The sequence below is a fragment of the Dipteris shenzhenensis genome, chromosome 18, assembly GCF_047967505.1.
Source record: "Dipteris shenzhenensis isolate YYH24624 ecotype China chromosome 18, Dip_SZ_1.0, whole genome shotgun sequence".
Taxonomy (NCBI): Eukaryota; Viridiplantae; Streptophyta; class Polypodiopsida; order Gleicheniales; family Dipteridaceae; genus Dipteris; species Dipteris shenzhenensis.
The window spans coordinates 18,780,639-18,799,618 of NC_141613.1; the positions used below are offsets into that span (position 1 = coordinate 18,780,639).

General features: G+C 45.0%; 1 protein-coding gene across 7 annotated transcripts in view; it reads right to left on the minus strand.

The window, feature by feature from the left end:
- The window catches only part of LOC147890901 (flowering time control protein FCA-like), a 62,317-nt gene that overhangs the window by 16,122 nt on the left and 27,215 nt on the right, over positions 1-18,980 (minus strand). For all 7 annotated transcript variants that reach the window (XM_087389390.1, XM_087389392.1, XM_087389389.1 and 4 more), the window contains 5 exons: positions 15,421-15,500; positions 15,200-15,264; positions 14,974-15,045; positions 14,716-14,878; positions 9,175-9,270 (listed from right to left, as the gene is read on the minus strand). In XM_087389390.1, the coding sequence (XP_087245516.1) occupies positions 9,175-9,270; positions 14,716-14,878; positions 14,974-15,045; positions 15,200-15,264; positions 15,421-15,500 (476 nt within the window). The remainder of the gene's footprint in view (positions 1-9,174; positions 9,271-14,715; positions 14,879-14,973; positions 15,046-15,199; positions 15,265-15,420; positions 15,501-18,980) is intronic.

Sequence of the window (18,980 nt, forward strand, 5' to 3'; positions counted from 1 at the left end):
ACAAGACCGAGCTCTGAGACCCTCAGGAAGTAGTCATCCCCCCAAGCCCTAGATGTATGGAGCTGGACCATATGATACAGTTGATCTCATCTCGTGGGATCATCTTGGGCAGTGAATCCAGTCTGTACTAAAGGGGCGGAAGTCTGTCCATCTGAATGCCGTGACTACCAAACCACGCGGATATCCGTGCATACCATGCCGTATCAACACCGCTCTTTGCAAGTCGCCCGAAGAACTCTAATACTAACCTCGATAATCTCCAATGGGATAAGGCCCAGACTCGGTGGAGGAACATCATTGTCTGAAAGATGGCATCAAAATCGAGACGAGTCTTGGTGAACTCTGACTGTATGATCTGACGGGGAACTGAGGGTTTACTCTGAATCATCCTAGATCCCAATCACCTGCAACACTGCAATGAAGATCGACCGTGCATCTGTTAACTGAACACAAATCCACATGAGCTGTGCATGCTCCTCCCTTCGTATCACAGAGAGGAGTGGCCTTAGCTGTGATCTGAAGACAACAGCCACAGCTCCAAATCCTCGTACCCTACTATCCCTCCTTAGTTCCCTCCTATGAGCAGACTCTCTGTGAGCCCCCAAATGAGGAGTGCATCGGGAAGTGTATCTTGTCACTGTAGGTAGCCCTCTCTGGACTCTTATGTGTCTCCATGTAGAAGGTCGTATCTCTGTTACTGTATGTCTCCAAGAACCCGCCTAGGTCAGACCAGAGGATACCATTACAATTTCACACTGCCATCCTCAATTTGTTTTGCATACTCGTCCCATTATTCAGACACCATCATGTGCTGTCCAATTCTCCTGTATCTCATATTTCTTTTTCTGCCCTCTCTCAAATGATCACCTTGCCATCTCTATAAACTGCCCATTTCCCCTCTTGTCTTGCAGCCATTACCCACAGCATTACTTCCCTTCTATGCTCCTGCTGTAGGAGTGTGAGATCTTCATCCAAAAAGATCTTGGTCCCTTTCAGCGTTGCTCGTGCACTCATGAGGGTTGATCTATATATGGCTGTTCGTAGCTTTACCCACTCTCCAAGCTGATTCACAAATAAGATTGACTCCCACCTTGTCAAAAAGGGTTTTGGCATCTGACATGGGGCTGTCACCTACTGTTAGACCTCTGACCAAAACATTCAAAGTCTTGCTGCCCCGTCGTTTTTCTTCTTCAAGTGTTTCAGAGATAAGCTCCCTTTTCTTTGGTGTTGTGCCTTTCTTTATTACATCTTTCCATGCAAGCATATCTGCCTTCCCCTTCGTGATTTGCCGTGTGAACTCAGCATGTTTCCCTTGTACCGTTGTTTGCGAAGCTGCCATTTCCGAAAGAGAGAGAGAGAGAGAGAGAGAGATTATTAAAAGTCTTCGAAAGACCGAAGAGAAATGGCTAGCATGTACCATGCTTGATCTTTATATTGATTCACTACTTGGACAGCATGTACATTTGATTAATTCCATAAAAGAATTGCTTCCGCTACAGTGGGCTTTAAAATTGATGCATGCAAAAGTAGCAACCTAAAGTGCATCATGGCTTTCACCAGTGGGTGACTCCATCACATAAATTCTTTTTACAAAGCAGTGTTACAATTATTATCATATTCTAGGCAGTGGCCAATGTAGTGTAATAAGTAGGTTAAGGGCACTTTTCCCTCAATGATGTTTTTCCCCCTAACCACAGTCTAATCCCTAACAACAGTTACGAGGATGCAAAAAATTGGGGCTTTTGCAAGCAGAGTGCAAATTTTGCAACATTTGGGCCTTTCAGTCTATTTTCCCGTCTTCGCCCCTCAATCATATTGCAATTTCCAATGATGTTACTTTGTGTTTAAGCTGTATAAGTCTTAATTCCAGCTTAATTGCAATCTCTTAAGTTCAAGTATATGTGTTTGGCAACTCGCAATCATTTCATTCAAACGCCTCTGCAAATTCCGTTGTCTAAATTAATAGAAAGCACCAAGCAGTTTACAGACTATGATATCAGGCAGTCCACTAGGGGTAATTGTTTCTTTTTGGGCAAAGCTTGCATTTCTTCGCTGAGCAAGAAGCAATCTACAGTGGCTACTTCCTCATGTGAAGCTCAATACAGGGCAGCTTTCACAACGACAATTAAATGTGTTTGGCTGCGACATTTGTTCGCTGATCTTCGTCTCTTATTGGAGGGTCCTTCTCCAATTCTCACTGATAGTCAGAGTGCTATAGCAGTAGCAAAGAATCCTGTGTTTCATGCTCGCACGAAGCACATTGAGGTTCATTATCATTATGTCAGAGAGAAGCTACATGCAGGGGAGATCAGTATGATCTCAACACATGACAATGTTGCATACATCTTCACCAAAGCACTTCCACGTGAAAAGTTTTAGGCATTTCACAGTGCCCTAAACTTATCTCCTTTTGGTGATTGAGCACTACCTTGTACACCACATTGGCACTGCAGGGGGGTGTTAGAATTATTATCATATTCTAGGCAATGGTATAATAAGTAGGTTAGGGGAACTTTTCCCTCAATGAGGTTTTTTCCCCTAACCAAAGTCTAATCCCTAACTACGGTTAGAGGATAAGATAGGATTTTGTCACTTAGACAAAACCCCTCACTTCTTTTTTGTACTTACTTCTTTTCAATCCACTATTGAAAGTACTTACATTCAGCTCACACTCTCTTGCTCTCTTGCTTCTTGCTCCCTCCATTTCCATCAAGCAGTCACACACTTAAAAAAATGCGAAAAATAAAGATCTCTCTCTCTCTCTCTCTCTCTCTCTCTCTCTCTCTCTCTGCGCGTGTGCGTGTCATCTTTGGAGGTGTTTTCCCACTGCTTTTGATTTTCAGAATAGTCTTTTCTTTAGACTATTCTCATTCTAAAAACTTTTTCTTGATATAAATATAGTGGTTTCACCCTAAAAAATATGGTATTCATAAAGAGACTAAGGCAGCAAGAGCAAGACTCAACTTGGCCGGCAAACAAATATGAGTGTGCTCACTAGACCCTACAAGAGACGGCAACCAAAGAGACTATAGGCACAGCACATGTGCCATTCATTGTGGGTATTTTTTTCAGATTACGGATCCCCATTAAATGGGAGCACAGCTTCATTGGTGGAGAGATGAGGGGAGGTAGCTCCACTCTGACTCAGGAGGTCCTAGAGATTGCATCACTTTCTCTCGCCAACTTTATAGGCGAACGAGAAAGAAAGAAAGAACTTTTATTAGAGTCTTCGAAAGACCGATGGGTCTATGAGACTGAAAGAAAACCTATACCTAGATGAATCCAAGAACATTCCCAAACTCATCCTCTAAAAACACAACATAGTGCAATTTCAATCTCACGATAGTCACTCATAAGATTGAAAACCTTAAACTCCATCACGCATAGCAAGGACTAGCTACTATGACATCCCCACTCACGTCATCAGCGCCCAACAGTGGGTGTAGACCATAGTATAAAAGTATGCTCTCACACATACAAATCCACACACCCACACATACTTATGCATCCTTTTATACAAAGTCTTCGTACTAAGTTTCTGTCGGCACTCCGGAGGTGAAGGGCAAACTCAGCCATGACGAAGGCCAGCACTAAAGGAGAAGGCTAATCAAAAAGTAGTCCAAATCTCTTCATTCAAGCTACAGCTGCTTGTGAAGTCTAAAAGATTTCATTTTAGTATCTCCCAAACGAGCATCTAAATCTAAATCTAGCTGATAGGGCAACGCACCATTTAAGATAGAAAGAATTATCACAATACCAGCACACCGCAACTTGGACGAAAACTTCACAAGGTGAAATTTGCATGTCCGCTAATACGGCAGAAGCATATACCTAGATGAATCCAAGAACATTCCCAAACTCATCCTCTAAAAACACAACATAGTGCAATTTCAATCTCACGATAGTCACTCATAAGATTGAAAACCATAAACTCCATCGCGCATAGCACGGACTAGCTACTATGGCATCCCCACTGACGTCATCAACGCCCAACAGTGGGTGTAGACCATAGTATAAAAGTATGCTCTCACACATACAAATCCACACACACACACATACTTGAGCATCCATTTATACAAAGTCTTCGTACTAAGTTTCTGTCGGCACTCCGGAGGTAAAGGGCAAACTCAACCACGACGAAGGCTAGCACTAAAGGAGAAGGGCTAATCAAAAAGTAGTCCAAATCTCTTCATTCATGCTACAGCTGCTTGTGAAGTCTAAAAGATTTCATTTTAGTCTCTCCCAGACGAGCATCTAAAACCTAATACAAATCACAGTAAGGGTCGAGCTAGTGAAACGAGCATCATCACCCGTGTTGAATCCTAAGTCTGATCATACATAATCAAATACATATGGATGTAACAATAAAAAGAAAAGGACTGGAGCAGATCGGATTCCTCCGTATGTCATGTCGCCCTGGCTGGTGCATAGCCGGTGATGGGACGCTAGTGCCCGTCAAGGGGTGCCGTGCGTCTCGGTCTCCTGGACGAGGCTCGACGCAAGACCAGAGCCACCGTGACTCCCGTGGGACATATCCCAGGTCTAAACAATGACAGGAGGTTCCCCAGGGTGATCTGTGTGTCCCCTTGATGTCTCGTGTATCGTGCTGCGATCATCGGGTTGAGGTCTCTGCCACGTCTACAGCTAGAGACTGGACGATCAATGTCACTCGATCGAAAGAACTCTGTGATCCTGCTCTGAGAGGTGTCTGATGATGTGGCCAAGCCCCGTCGCCTGAGTAAGTACTCTCTTTGTCGGACCCCTTCGTGAATGAAAGCCGCAAGGCATCTCTGATCTGGGTAGGCGACGAATCTGGAAAGGAGCCCGAAGCTATCTCTGAAGAGACAGTGGTAGCGACCTCGGATCTCGTAGTACACTGGGCACCTGAAAATAAAATACCCCTCCGACTCAACCTCATGACAGTCGCACGATATGCATAAGCGATGCTCCCTAAGAATCCCCTTTGCTCTACCGCTCTCTATGCGGAGGCAGTGTGATGATACCAGAAACTGTCCAATGGAGATCCGTAGTGAGTGAGGCATATGAAGCTCAGTGTACCTCGGTGGTGTGATAAATCCCTCCTCCGAAATACGAAGACAGTAATCTCTGTAGAAACTCAACTTCACTGGAAGCTCCCTCCGCTCCAACCACGTCCTAAAGGTGTGTAGCTGCAGGAGATCCTCTCGAATGACCTGGTTGGTGTGTGGCCCGATCGGGATGGTGGGTGGGAGTACCAGAGGGGCATCTAAACTATACTGAAAAGGAGGTATTCTATCGATGTGGAACCCTAGTCTCACAAACCATCTGTGAGTCCGTGCATACCAGCATCGCTCGTCTCCCCCTGCTGTCAACCTCATGGAGGAATCGAGAGCCAACCATGGCAACCTCTGTCTCCCTGATGTGCAGTCCCCATAATATCTAACCCGGTGTAGATATGTGATGGTCTGAAAGGTTGCATCTAGTTAGAGTGGAGAAGCACCAAACTCAGCTTGCATGATGTGATGTGCTACAGAGGGTTTCCCCCGGATCATCCATGAGAGCATGAGGATATGCAGGCGCTCCACCCGTGTCCACTCTATCTCTAACATGTCAGGCCCCCAACAAGGGTTGCCATACATACGGACTAGTCGGACTAAGGAGTCGAAGAGAAGAGCCTTGGTCCGAGGGTCCTGGAAGTGGGAGTGGAAGCATTGTCTCACTAGCCGAGCCAGTGAGGCGTATCCCCTGCTCAGTGTGGCCTGCATTGCTTATCTCATCGTGAAGATCGGGCTGGAGAAAATGACCCCCAAGTGTATGAGGATACGATCTCCACTGGTGACCCACCGAAAGTAAAAGTAAACTGCTTCCGTTGCATGTTTGCTCGAGAGGTGTTAAAGATCATGACCTTGGTCTTGCCAAGGTTGACCTCCAAATCATGGGATAAACAAAAAGCCTGCAGTGCATCCAAGTGTCGCTGGAGCCCCTCAAGTATGGATGACAGGAGTCCCGTGTCATCTGCATAAAGAAGAATCCGCATAAAGAAGAATCCTAATGATGATCCCGGCAAGTGAGCAACCGGTCCCTCCGAACGTCCCCATGAAAGTCTCAAGCTCATCGATGTAGAGGCCAAACAAGGTCGGTGATAAGGGACAAACCTATTTAACCCCTATGGTACTCAAGATCTCATCTGTCCAAACTATGCCTTTCCGAACTCGGCCTGAGACTCTCTCATACAGTGCCATGACTGCCCAGATGACCTCCTGATCAAATCCCAGTGTCTGTAGGTGTGATGAGACGAGAGCTCGAAGTACTGTAGGTGTGTGATGAGACGAGAGCTCGAAGTACTGTGTCAAAGGCTTTGCGAAAATCCACAAAGCAGTAATATACCCTCTTCTTCCATGATCTGACCTCCTCAATGACACTCTTGAGTGTGAGTATGTGATCCATACTCCCATGGTCTCGCCTGAAATCGGCCTAACTCTCTGCTCTGAGCCCTCTCATCTCTGCGAACAAGCTGACCGACGCATCCAAGACAGCTGCATAGATCTTGGACATCACAAGTCTAATCATGATAGTCCTATAGTTACTCGGGTCCATGGGATCCCCTGCCTTGTGGATGGGGGTGATGGTGTTGAGTGTCCAAGCGTGAGGGAAGCCAAGGCAAACAGTGTCATTATTAAATAGCTTTGCTAGGATCAGGACTAACGTGTCGATCACATATTCGATAAACTCAGTGCATAGCCCCTCGTGATCCTTAGCTTGACCATTGTGCAGTTTCAATGTCGCGTCCTTGACTCCCCCTCTGGTGAACAACGTATAAGTGGTGGGGCAAGGTGTGTGTATGAGATCTGGAGTGGGCTGGTGTGGGACATCATAAAGATGGTGTGCATACGTGTGCCAGACTCTCATGTCGGTCACGGGTGATGGAGACCTATGCTCAAGGAATCTCTACCAAAAATCCTTAGAGTTGTTGCTGTACAAGATGTGCAGCAACTGCTCCTCATTTCGACGAAGAAATGCATGCTTCTTACGACGTACGAGATGTCGGTACTTGCGTACCGTGTCTGGTGTGCTCGGGAGGTGACATTTGGTTTCAAGTCGGAGCTGTCGGCGATAAGCCTTGCACTCCGCATCGTACCAATTGTTGCAAGGTACAGAACCAAGAGGTGGTGGTCTAGTGCACCGTGTGGTGTGAGGAAAGATTTGGAGGACAGCCTCGTGGAGTGTGCGACTAATCAGGGCAGCACAGTCCTCTATGAGTGGTATGTGATCAATGTAGGTTATGAGTCTGTTTAGGTGTCCAGAGTAGGCCGGTGAAAGGCTGTGATCAAAGTGTATGTCGTGGTAGGTGTCGTGCTTCCTATGTGGTGTGTGTGGTGTGGCTAAGCGTGGGGTGGCGATAGTGAGAAGTCCCAAACAAGGAGAACTTCCCCGCGGGCTGAAAGGTCTGGGATATTCTGATGTACGGGTGCATATGGCGATGTCTCACCCTCCTCTCGTGCCACTTTGGCGAAGTGGGATGTGTCTCGCGGGAAGTAGCATATTGCTATGAAAAGGTTACGGGTGTCTGTGCGTCGAATCCGGATCCACATGAATCAGGAGTGTGTGTCCTTCCTCTCAATGGAGATGGCTCCAACGAGGAAAGACCTGTACAATAGTGCGACCCCGCCTGAACCTCGGACTCCTCCTTTATCCCTTGTCTCATCCCTAAAGGCTGACTCCCATGTGTAGCCACTGACTATCGGTAGTGGACGCTCTGGGCTCTGGTGTGTCTCCGTGTAAAAGACTATGTCTCATCCTGTATAAGACTCCGAGAAGTTCCCTGGGTCTGACCATAAGGTACCATTACAGTTCCAAATGGTGCAGTCTAATTCCCCTAAAGAGCTACGGGTGGGAGCTTGACGAGGAGAATCTGCAAGTGATTGCGGCTACGAAGAAGGTGTGGGCCCACATCCCCTGTGCAGTTTCTCCACGTATGATGAGCCAAGTGGGAGTGCAAATGCAGCCAGAAGAATGCCATGAAACACAAAATGAATGCCAGTCTCAATATTAGCACTTGGAAACTTATTGACCTTCCATTTGTTCGAAAAGAGTTTGACTAGTTGCTAGTAGGCACTCCTAAGAAACGGCGGTAGACTTTATAGAAACGTTTGTGCCAGCTACAAAGTCACCCAATCTAAGAAAACTGTCCCCCTTCACGTACCGTCAAGACCCTCCCGCTGCAGAGATACACTCGAGAGAAAGGTCTCTCCCCACTGTTCTTCCACACATTTTGGGAGCATCTGGTCACCCCATTTCGACAGTCCTTGTAGGGCTTTTCTAAGAAAAGACAATTGCTTAGAGTCTCACTCGTGGATGGATTTGTCTAACATTCGACTATGGGATTTGATTACCCTCTTAGACACCGCAAACAAAATCTTAGCCAAGGTCTTGAATTTGTAGTTGCACCTACCCACACATCAATCACAACAAGTAGACCAGCTTTGTATGGGGGAGAATTTTCCTTTGGACAGATCGAACAACACACACACTACAAGAGCAAGGGTTGCTTGGCAGACAGTGATCCTCCATGCAGCTGAGATTGTAGAGCAGAGCCCTCTTGAACAAGCTCAGCGTCAGAGGACTCACTCTAAGCAGCCTTGAAAGCTCCCACTTCAGCAAGGGCTTCTAAGAAACTTCTCGCGCCGGTGGTGAGGGATATTCACAAAGGCCCCCTAACAGGGTCGGGGTCACCTTTGATGCGGAGCATGACGAGGTTTCTGTCTAAGCACCGAATAGCTAGCAGCCCTTGTTGTGTACCAAGACACCAAGCTGGATCTAACATTGCACTGCCACCTGGAATCTTAATGCACTCAACAGTCTCCAGGCTGTCAAACCTTATCCCAACCCAACCTGAAGCAATTGTTGGACGGTGCTCTCCTCCTTTAATCAGGAGACAGGCAGCTGTAGTAGTAGGCGAAGGGGGGGGGAAATGTGTTAAGATGGCTGCTGATTAAACCTAATTTATTTCGCCTCACACTACCTTATGGACAATAAATCATGACCCATTACAGCATCTATAAGAACATTAATTTAACAGAGCCAGTTTCTTCACAAAATGAACTTAGCACATTTTGTGATTTATGCCACGATAAAGAGTAGAAAAACTTAGTGGCCAGCATGATCCCAATAAAAAGGGAAGGTCAAAGTCATCACCTGTTGTTGAGAACGTTGCGGAAGGATGCCAATAGGTGCATGTTGACCTGAAGCAACTGGAGGACCTTGAACAGAACCGCTGCCTGACCGAATGCCCTACACCAAGTTGCACAAGCTGTATTAACATAAAGACAACAAGTATCATAAAATATACAACTCAGCATAAGCCAACTACAAGGAGACTCCACGCACAGAGGGGCCCCCCATAGCGCACAAAACCCAAGAAGATTGCCAAGAAAATCTGTCAGATTCTCCAAATCTTTGGTCAAATTGAGAGGTAGCTCAATAATGAAATTCACAACACCTGTATACATTACAGGCACTAGTTGCCTGAAGACTGTAGCATATTCCTGAATTTTCAGCTGGGTTATTGCAAAAAACAATAGAGTACTGATGAGTGACCTACATCACTGCACTTTTGAAAGCATCCTCACTGAATCTTTAAGCAGCAACTTACTTCTTTCTTTTACTAAATCAATGTGAGGATCAATTGAAAGTGACAATTTGAAGCAATTGCATGAGCTATTAAGTTTGTAACTACGCATTGGCAGTTCCCCCCTTGAGGATGCCAGAAATTGGTGAGTAATTATCTGTTCGCGTGATGCCTTGAGCTACAACATTTTTGTTGGGCTGTCAGTAGGAGATCTTCATATTTCCAGTTGTTGAACAGCAAGCATAAAAGTATCTGAGAGGTTGAAAGAGCAACAAGGTATCTAGTGTTGGAAAAGAAAGCCATCTCGTGATCTCCTATTTCCAGTTGTTCAACAGCAAGCATGAATGTATACAAGAGGTTGGAACAAGGTATCTAGTGTTGGGGAAAAAACCCATCTAGGGATTGCAACATAGTGGATCAGCATGGAGGCATTTTCATCAGCTTTTTCAAGGCCTCACAGTCACATGTCAATCCTACTGGATTCCATCCGATCAGTACTAGACCTCTCAGAAGGAGATATTGAGTTCTTCTTATTTTTAGAGATATCCTCAACATGGAAATACAAGGTACAACAAGGTACAATAGCTGCCTCAAAGGCATAATCTTTTGCCTGCTTCGGTCAGCTAGGCCTCCACCCGCCATGTCTTGCTCCCTTTGCCTTCACCCATCCCTTCAGACCCTTCTACATGCTCTCTTCCTGTCTCGTACCACCCATTGTGGGCTTGTTTGCATCTAACTTACAACCTGCTGGAGGCGCTTCTGCTCCACCAGCCTCATGGGTTCCTGGCTCCCCATTCCTGGTTTCGCCCCACTCCTAAGGCCCCAATGGTGCCTTGGTTGCACCCCCCACACCTGGCTGGTGACCAGAGTGCTGAAAGCAGACCAAGCTGCTCCCATAGCAGACGCACTACCACACGGGCCCGGAAGATGGGCCAGAAGGGGGTTCCTGCCCTTCCTACCTCCTTTCCCCTGCTCCCTCCTTTCTTTTTCTGCCAGTCATTCACCTTTTCATCTGTTTCGATCTCCTTGCGAGATTTTGAGAGCTGCACAGGCCCAACCCCTTGCCCTCCTCCTCACCTTGTTTCACCTCACTTTAAATTTCCCTTCCTCTCTTCCTTTCCCTCTTTGTTTATTGGCAGATCAAGAAGTTGTGTTATACTCAGGCAGCACAGGACATTAACATATTCTTTCTGAAAAGTAGTCCAAAGCCTCGCCTAAGGAGCTCAAAATGGTAGGATCCTCCACTTTTTGACTCCTGAGGTGAAAAGCATGTTGAGAAGGCTGTCCACAAGCTCACGGATAGAGTAGTCGTTGACTGCCTCGTAGGTCTCATACCGGCTTGACGATTAGGTTCAAGTAAGCCTCGCATTCGAGAGTGACTGCATACAAAAGGTGATGATCTACAAGCATGGCATTTTTTTCTTCAGCTCACGACCATTGAGACAGCCCAAACCCTACTCCACAGGAACAAAATATATTCCCTTTGAGTCCCACCTGTTTCCTTTGTCATGGTTTCACAGTAGATAATTAGGATAATACACATCATGTTCCCAAGTTTCTGGCAACATCGAGGTTCCCAAGCTTTAGGCCCCTTAGCCAAGCACAACCCTCACTTCCCAAGAATGATCTAGAACTGCAAGAAAAACAAAACACAGTATGCAAAGTGGCAGGCTCGGAGGCAACGTGCACAAGACAGGCTGAAGACAAATGCCCTAGCGGAGCCAAAGGACGAACAGAACCTAGCAAAGCAGAGGGAGATCTCAAATGCGCATGTGCCCTGTGTGAAGGGAGACGGGATGAGAGGAGGGTCCATGCATGTGGTTCTAATAATCATAATAGATATTTGTTTATGTTACATGTGGAGTGTTCCAAATGGTTCAAGTACGGTTTTTGATCGTGGGAAATACATATACCGTCACAAGACTAGAATATATCCAATCTTACAAATTAAAAATTTTATATAACAAGCGAAAGAACAAAGGAAACAAGGGAGTTTGTAAGCGACTTTAAACAAATTATAGAAAAATTAGAAATAGAAAAATGAAAAATGAAAATAACTCAGTAAGCAAAGCTATGCTCTATTCTCATCAGTACCCAAGCATAAGCTATACCATGAAATCTCTTGGGTAAACCCAATGCTTACTAAGCTTTGAAATCCCAAACCAAAACAACAAAAACTTCAATACCATAAAGGAAGAAACAAAGCAGAAACAAAAAGGAAAAACGCTCCTTTAAATATATTACTAATAAATTTAAAAATAGTAATAAACAATAAAATAAAAGTGCGGAGGGGGATAAAATAAATAAATGCATAACAGAACTAAACTAAACTAAAGAGGTACCTAAGAGTAGATGACCATCAGAAATAGAATAAATAAAAAGAATATGGTGGGAACACATGCAAACATTGATGCATTGTCTAGTCAACTCTTTTGAGGAACTAAGAAGAAATTCTACTTTCACATTTTCTCATTTGCTATTACAATCCCTCAACGAAAGGCAGAAGACCCATCCACTTTTCAAGCAAGAGCTTCCTCAAAGAGATTGGAGCCTCAGCCTTCATGATTCCAAAACATTTTTGTGGAAATTTTTTGCAAATAGACAGCCAGACATAAAGCTCCTCCTCCATAGCCACCATTATCTAAGCCTACCACAGCTCAAGTGCTTTCCCAAATTACCTAGGTAAACCAGATGGTGGCATGTTTACAACAGCTCCAGCAGCTCTCACTTCTTGATGTGCCTGAAGGCTATCCACCTTTCCCTTGTCACGCCTTTGCAAGGGAGAAGAAAGAGAAGAAGAAAGAATATGTTCAATCTTCGTTGAATCGGTGGGATGCATATTTCTCACTGCAGAATTACCTTGAGGTGCATCACGTCATAGAAGTGGAGGCATACACGCGTGACAATACAAATATTTGGTTCCATCCCCAAGGGGAGCAAACAAGCCAACATCACGTAGTGGCATTGCTCGCAATTTCATCCTCGATATAGACTAAAATATCTTAGCCAAACTCGAGTCTGTAACTATCACAATACACAAATAGGTTTTATTAAGGGGCACACTATATTTCACAATATCATCCCTTTTTGGCAAGACAAGCTTATTGTGTCTTGTCTCACTACATGATTAGATCCCTAGAAGCTCCCTAGGACTAGACGAGCTTGGCAACATGAAATTTGTCGAAAGCCCGTCTTACCAAAAAGGGACCCACACAGATGTGAAATATTGTAAGGGTGTCGCAACACCTAAGCCGCCTCATACAAGCCAATCCCAGAGCACAGGAGAGCTAGAGGGGCAGCCTCTCATATGGCACCCAAAGTTTTGAGATGCACAAGAGAACATCTTAGGATCAATTGGCTGGGCACTGCTGGACAATGGCCCTGCTCACTCCAAGGAGAAAGCCCCTCTTACCAAGAAGGGATCCACAAGGATGCATAATTTTGATAAGGGTGTAGCAACACCTCCGAACCCGCCTCACACAAGCTAGTCCCAGAGTAGAGAGGAGTTGGAGAGCAGCCTTTCATATGTTACCCAAAGCTTCGAGCTGCAAAAAAGAACATCCTAGGGTCACAAAATCATGTTGCCTGGCACTGGGGACATTGGCCTTGTTGGCTCCAAGGAGACTTGGAGTAGACTAGCCCAGCAACCAGAGAGGAGGACATGACTAATTGAGTGCACGTGAAGTGCGCGGTCAGTTAAGGAAAATAAGCAAGGGGTTTGTGAAATGACATTGTTTTTCATTTGTACTTCCATTGTTTGCTATAACCCTAGAGGATGTAGTTATGCAACTGTCATACTTTAGGTATACGAAGTACTTTCTCGCACCATCACCTACTCTCCCATGTTTACTTTTGTTTTTTGAGAAACTTTAGAAAATAATCTAGCATAAGTCTTAACAGAACTTTTATCTAATCCAAATTTGAAATTAGATTTGACACACGTTGAATAATGTTTTATTAAATCATTACAAGCCTAATCTTTGTAAAGAAATTGGGACGATTCTATTCAACAAATACTCCTTGTATAGATATAAAACCTTTCACTAAAAGTAATTGCCTAGATCTCGTATTTGCTGGCTGGTGACACACCATGGCAGAGACCAAGAGATGATCCCAATGCTTATGGACGTGCCGATCAGTACAGGGGATATGACAGCATTCACTCAGGATCATTTCGCATTTGAGTGCATATGACAAGTTTTCACTGGGGAATCGTGGCCAAGATACTTTCTCCACTTTACTTGGCAACAAGATGTCACCTTTCCCTCCAGGCAGCTGCCACTGCGTAATCCAGAGAGCACCTATGGGATACTGTCGCCAGCATCAGAACTTGGAACAAATGGAAAGCATGCTGCAGCCTTGTGATGAGCGGGAAGCAAATTCAACCTACTGACACTCATCCACATATGGCTGAACATTATGTATGCCTTGCAAAGCAAAGTACAAAGAGATTTAGCAAGACTACTGAGCATCATGGGCATTTCTGCAACTTTTGGCTTGCAGGGATGTTTTATATGTTCACAGATCAAAGAATCCCATGATTCTATAGCCCACCGCTATGCTTGAGGGACACCTATTCTAGAAAATTCCCATGCTCTAGATTGTACAAAGAGGGGAATCTAGCCAGGGTGGCCCTGGACAAACTGAGACAAGTCAGTACTCATAATATGCACCTTTCAATATAAATACAAGAAGCATGAATAAGAGCTTTAGGAATCTTTGCCTCATGCAAGAAATTGCCGCAAATTTTGTTATTTTCATGACTGGAAACATTCTTATGCCATCCTATTTCAACAAAAGTGATTCCTAATATAGTTCTTCCCCTATCACAATGTAAGTCACCTCTAGTAGCAAGCTAACTACTGCCACTACATCACTAAAGAGTCTCAACGTGCTTGAAGAGTCAAGATAATGCCACACATGTTTTTCACAGAGAGAGAGAGCGAGAGAGAGAGAGAGAGAGAATGTGAATCCTGACAGTTTATGGTACTGCTAACAAATGCAAATCCCGGAGCCAGACCAATGTAAACATCAATTACATGAACAAAACTTCTAAAATGATTCAAAAAACTCAATGACAGCGGCGAAAGGAAGAATTCAGTGATTACCATAACATTATTAGGACTATCTGGAGGGCCCCCTCGAACATTTGGTATTTGCACTCCCATGGGATGCAAGCCTGTCGGGGGTAGCAATCCCATACCTGCGGGTCCTCCCATTGGGCGCAACGCATGGGGACTGCGAGGCCCAATAGCTGGTCCACCAGCAGTCCTTTGCAAGAGCAAAATAAAATCTGATCATTACACCGAACAGCTCAAAAAACTGACACCAGGTATTTCACTTGAAAGAACTACATTTGCTCTTACCTGGGTCCCGCTGCTCCTTGATGAGAGCGAGGACTAAAGCTTGGACCGCCAAACCCTGGGCCTCCCATCCTGCTGAAATATGCAAAAAAGAAAAAACATCAAATAGAGGCAAACAAATACTTGGCAATCTACATCACAACAAACTTCTCTGGTTAAGTGCAAATTTCAGGCCACCCTACAAGCAAAATTGAAGCTTCACCTTCAAACAACATCAAGAAACACAAACCTTGTTTCCCCTGATCTTGGTCTTTTAGGATCAGCAAAACGGACTATTATAGGTTGATCACACCCCTGAGAACCCTCAGGTTCATAGACCAACAGGACCAAAAGATCAGAAATAGGCCAAAAGAAAATGCATCTTCAGTAACCTCTCAGTCATGTGGTATAAACCATGTACAAGCAATAGGAAATACACAAACATGTGTTGCACGTGTCACAAAGCCTTACCGGCATCTTGTATACACCATTCAATGCGGATATTGCCGATATTGCCATGTCCCTAGCTGGAAACTTAACGAATGCACAACCTGCCATTCAATGTAAATACCAAGCTCTGACTGATAATTCAACAGAAGTTCAACCAACAAATGAGCTATAAAGTTCAAAAATTTTTAAATATCACCAAGGAAATGGTCTAAAATTTCATTACAAAACTATTTAACATCACAGGAACTGAACTCAATTTGACATTCATAAAACTGATAGGGAAGGCATGTGAACAAACAAACAGCTGGGCCATTGCAAAAACAGAAAGAACAGTACTGCCACATCAACAAGACACAGCATTACAGGAGTCAACAAGATGGGCATTTCTTCTACAACGATACAACAAATATCATTCAGCGACCTTAGAAAGAACAATCAATCCAAGAAGCCACATGGAACCATGCCAAAATTTAGAAGACTTTCAAGTGCAAATGTGCAGGAATATGTGGAAAAAGGGAAGCCTTGACCACAGAGTCCATGGCTTCATTAACTCTAACACATACTACATCTGAAATCACCAGCAGCATCACTCCTCTGAAGACAAGCACCATGATCCAGTGCAAATAGCATGCAAGACTTCAGAAAAGTGCCTGGAACATGTACTGATCAGAATGCCAGGATGGAACTCAAGCCTCGTTATATATGGCAAAAAGATTGTATAATTCATCTCTCTCTTCTTATCCCTTATCTCTTAATAGCCTGGCCGATAGGCCAACCCTATCCCTCCATAGATTTGGTACCCCTAGACTAGGTCGCTATCTTGCCTAAAAAATTATAGAAATCAGTAACGGCCATCAAGACAGTAGCCCATAACAGCTATGCATAGTTGCCAGCCAAAACGAAAACGGGAAAAACTGGGGAAAGGGACTAAAATGGAAACGAAAGAAACAGCAATATGGTACAATTTATGTATAAAATTCTATTTTTTATACATAATACGATTATCAATAGAGTGCAAATTATACAAAATACAATTACCTATACTTGAAGCATCATGCATGCTGCTATGAGTCTAAATTCCTATGATGATTGATCTATCTAGTATCATCTATTATCCATGAATGATGCTTCAACAATCAACCTGTGTCATGAACTAAGTTCTAACTTCTAACAAGTTTGAAGTTACAACAATCTGAATTTTGAGAGGGAGGATGGAGAGGTGAGAGGGAGGATGGAGAGGTGAGAAAGGATGGAGAGGTAGGAGGATGGGGAGATGACCTTGCTGCAACATCTGCTGTGCCATCAAGTCCACTCCATAAAAAATTCCTGACTGGTCTGATGAGCTGAGTGATGCAATCCCTAGACCAGCACCAGCAAGAACACATGAACCAGGAGGTGGCCAAGAGAACCTGGTTCACTACCACAACTCTAGATGCAAGGTCGAGTTTGGCAGAGCTCTAGAAAAGGAGCTTTTTCCTTATACTTTCTAGTACTGGGGCAAACTGCTATGCTGGAGAGATGTCCAATCCTACCTCGCATCCCAAATACCTGATAGGAACACCCCTCTGAATCCAAGAAAAACCAATGTCAACTCCCCAGCCTGGAGTGTCCTCATCACTGATCCAAAAGCCAAAGGATTTATGCCAGTTAATGTGTGCCCCTGCAGCTGAGCAAAAAATATCCAAGGCTGTCCGGAAAGAATCAAGTGACTGCAAGGAGGCCTGAATAAAAATAGCAGTGTCATCAGCCAACTCACAGTCATAAAGCTCCTGCTCTTGTCTCAAGGGCAGTCTCAGCCCAAAAAGCTCAGCTTGAGATCTAAGGAAGATACTCATAGCTTCTGCCACAAAAAGAAAGAGGAAGGGGGCTAAAGGGCATCCCTGACGAACTGATCTGGAAATCTGAAACCTGTCACCCCTTACCCCTCCAATCAAAACCTGGCTGTGGGCTAATCTGTATAGGGAGGCCACCCCTCTGATCCAAGCATCTGAAAATCCAAACCGTAGAAGAGTGCCCTCAAGAAAACCCCAATCTACTATGTCATAGGTTTTCTCGAAGTCCAAGAGTAAAACTGCTAGCCTCAGTCCACTTTGCATAGCCCACTCTGTGGCTTCCCAAAAGGAAAAGATATTATCAAAAATGCTCCTGCCATGCACAAAGCCTGTCTGAGTATCATGGATGAGATCTGGAAGAAGGGGCTATAGTCGGATGCTGATCGCCTTGGCAAGGATTTTGTAAAGAGTGCCCAAAAGAGTGATGGGTCTCCAATGGGATACAAAATTCCCGTTGCCACCTTTCGGGATAAGGTGAATGAGTCCCTCGGTCAGTGAGTCAGGCATCTCGCCCGAGTCCCAAATGCCCTGCAGGGCTGAAGTAATATGATCACCTATCATATCCCAAAAGGCTATAAAAAAAGAGAGAGTAAGACCATCAGAACCAGGGCACTTGCCCTTATGAAGGGCAGAAAGAGCAGTCTTGAATTCTGTGTTGGTAAAGCATGCATCAAGTGAGCATAACATCTCTGGGGTGACCAACACAGGTAAACTCTGCCAAACGGTCTCCGGATGGGACTGCAAAACGCCATCAGATCAATAAGCTCCCTGACACTCTCTCTACTATGTCTGGGGCCAAGTGTAGAGAAAAAGTGTTTATTGACTCTCCCTCCCATCTTTATCCAAAAGGACTCCCGTGCATGGAAGGCATACTCTGCTCTCTGATCAAGCAAGGTCTCCAAGTGAGCCCTTGCTGCAGCAAGGCGCTCCTGTATCCAAGCATCTGAAGGTCGTTTTTGCTCCTCCCTATGAAGGGCTGCCAACTGCCGACGGATACCGATCTCTCGCCTGAGTACCTCACCACGCCGAGCACTAGCAACTGAGTAATAGAAGTCGCTCAAACTGTCAAGTGCTGTGGCCACATGTGAAGGACCGGCCACCCCCCTGCATATGAGAAACCCAGATCTCCAACACTGCCTCTGTGAGAGTCTCATCCGTGTACAAGGCGTCTGGGATCCTGATACTGTAAGACCGTCCTCTCAGATGAGGCTCTGAAATGGACAAAATTACAAGAAAATGGTCTGAAGTGGAAACACCGGATGCAATGCAAACTGTCCCCCCTCTGTCAAGAGCCCAGTCACCCACATAGAATATGTCAATCCGAGCATGGATAGGCATCTGCACCCTATGGTTCGACCATGAAAACAAAAGTGACTGAGACTGAACAAGAAATGCATCATCTGACCAAACATCTCTGCCACTGAACCTGAACAAGAAGGCATCCCAGGCTGCTCTCTCAAGGGAGTGGATACCACCTTCTCTACCCCCTTTCTTATCCGAAGGTGCCTCAACCATGTTGAAGTCACCTCCAATAATCCATGAATCCGCAATGTCAGCCCACGACGAGAGCAACTCTTTCCAAAACAAAACACGGTCCCCTTACGTCCGTCAACCTTACCTAACGTCCGTCAATCAGAAGTAAAACCCACTGGGCCCTAAAGGGGGTTATGATACCGTGTCCAATGACCAGAGGAAGAACAGAGTCTAAAACTGAAATGCATGTACCTCCTCTGGTTCCTAAGGCAAGAA